The 2,026-nt window shown below is 42.0% G+C and overlaps 1 protein-coding gene across 1 annotated transcript; it reads right to left on the minus strand.

Annotated features, from left to right (window-relative positions):
• Window positions 1-815: 815 nt before the first annotated feature.
• Window positions 816-1,798, minus strand: LOC117253064 (uncharacterized). Its single transcript, XM_033620402.2, has 4 exons — window positions 1,700-1,798; window positions 1,555-1,613; window positions 946-1,466; window positions 816-866 (listed from the first exon to the last, which is right to left on the minus strand). Exons 1-3 carry the CDS (start codon window positions 1,765-1,767, stop codon window positions 958-960), a joined length of 636 nt encoding a protein of 211 aa, XP_033476293.2. The 5' UTR covers window positions 1,768-1,798; the 3' UTR covers window positions 816-866; window positions 946-957.
• Window positions 1,799-2,026: the final 228 nt, after the last annotated feature.

Here is a 2,026-nt window from a genome sequence, read left to right on the forward strand (position 1 = left end):
AAATAAAATGAACTGCATCACAATGAGACCATTAAAGTGTTGTCATTGTGATCCCTCCTGATGAAGGTTAGTACAGAACAAGGTCATCACTGGTGCATTGTTGCATTTTTCCAAGTTTCCAAATATCTTAGTGTTGTGATCATTTTTATTTCTGGTGTTTTAGCATTAGGTGGGAAATGTGTGCTTATCCCTAATGAAAGACCTTATTTCTGTACCATCTAATTTACTCACTGTCAGTGAGGAATATTTCCAACCTTTGTCCAAGATCCTCTGAACAACATCTTTGTGGGAAGATTAACTAACTAAAGGGGAAATTCTAAGAACCCACAAGTCTATGAATTGTTAGAATTTCATTACTAGAAGCTCTTTGAACAAGGAAGCTTTGCAAATATAGCCCCTGCTCGAGATTCACACAGAACTGGATTGACCCAACTAGTGAATGCACTAACTACAGGAACCACATTTTAAGCAGACTTCCTGTGAATGTTGCATCAGAGGGGAGTCGGATTTTCCATCCTCCAGCATTTACATTTAAACAAATTACTGGAAAATTCTTTGACAAATTGGGTTTCCCCACTGACACTTTCCCATTGTTTAGTTTTGAATGCACACTTTTGTAATGCTGGAATCAGGCCTTTCAGCAGAGACTAAAGGCTCTGTAAATAGCTTGTGCTCAGTCTAATTTTTAAGAGTTATCTTAAGTCACAATCTAAAAACTTAAGAATTTACAGAAATAAACACTGATGTAGACCTTCTATAGAAAGTGTAAGGCCTGGCAAATTTCAACCTCATAGTAACATGGAAAGAGACCAAGCTGAAATTGAAGTTTGTTTTTATTTTTCAAGATGCATCAAGTCAGGCCACATCTGAAAAAGAATGAAGCAGAAAGATCAAAATTAGCTAAAGTCAAATAAAGTCTCTAGCAGTGTGTCCAAATTGTATTACCTTTCAAGATGCTCAGTGGCTGCCTTTGCTTGAAGCTTTGACGGGTTGTTGAGGGCTGTTCTGGACAGCTGGTAGAGGTGGGAACAGGACCTCTCCAGGAGTGTAGCGGGTTTGGGAGAATGCAGCTCTTCCATGCTGGTAGCTTGAGCGGGATCTGAATGAGTAGACTGGCTCCAGGTCTGACACGTCACTGAGGACAGGCTCAGGGCTTTCCTCCACATCACCTTCACCATCTGTGGAACCTGAGCTGGGGTAATAGAGTCCACCTACCGAGCCTACACCCACATTATATCCACTGTTGTCATACCGAGAACCAACACTGGACGCATACCCACTGCTAAAAGAACCTGTAGCCTGGGGGGCAGAGAAGCTACTATCCATTCCATCATCCCCACCTACAGAGCCCAGCTTTATCCCAGAGGTAGAGCCACTACTGTCTACATTTGGGTAGCTAGAGCCAGAAGATGGCCGCCAGCCCATGAAGACCCCAGGAGCAGGACCGGGATTGTTTGAGCCATAACCTGGAAACACGGAACTGGTGTCAATTCAGGCGTAAGTTACCCATCTGACATTTATTAAACTGTTCATTCTTTGGAGTGCTAACATTACCTTTTGGTGCAGGGAGACAAGATATACTACTGATCAGCAGGCATGAAATCCAAGACACCCTGCAAATGCAATTAATGCTCAGATCAGCCACCTGAAAGAGGACAACTCAAACACAGAAGCAGAAACGTAATATTTGATAACTTACCTCAAAGACAGCCCACAAAGTCCAGCCATTTTGCCAACAGTAGGTTCACTGCTATGCTTCTGTGTCATCTGTGTGCTCCTTAAAAAGGATTCTCCAAACTCTGCAGACTGATTACTGATTGGGGACAGCTGTTGGCCAGGAGGGGTGAGGCCTTGCCAATTAACCTCCCAGTAAACATGCTTCAGCATTTAACTACATGGCTGTAATATTAATCCCATTTTCATTATTATTATTTTTTTTAAAAAAAAGTCACTTCCCTTTGGTGGTATCCACCTATGGAGATAGTTTTGGTTTTATTTTTCCAGGTTTTGAAATATCTCTCTGACA

Source organism: Epinephelus lanceolatus, chromosome 9 (assembly GCF_041903045.1).
Source record: "Epinephelus lanceolatus isolate andai-2023 chromosome 9, ASM4190304v1, whole genome shotgun sequence".
In the NCBI taxonomy this organism is placed as follows: domain Eukaryota; kingdom Metazoa; phylum Chordata; class Actinopteri; order Perciformes; family Serranidae; genus Epinephelus; species Epinephelus lanceolatus.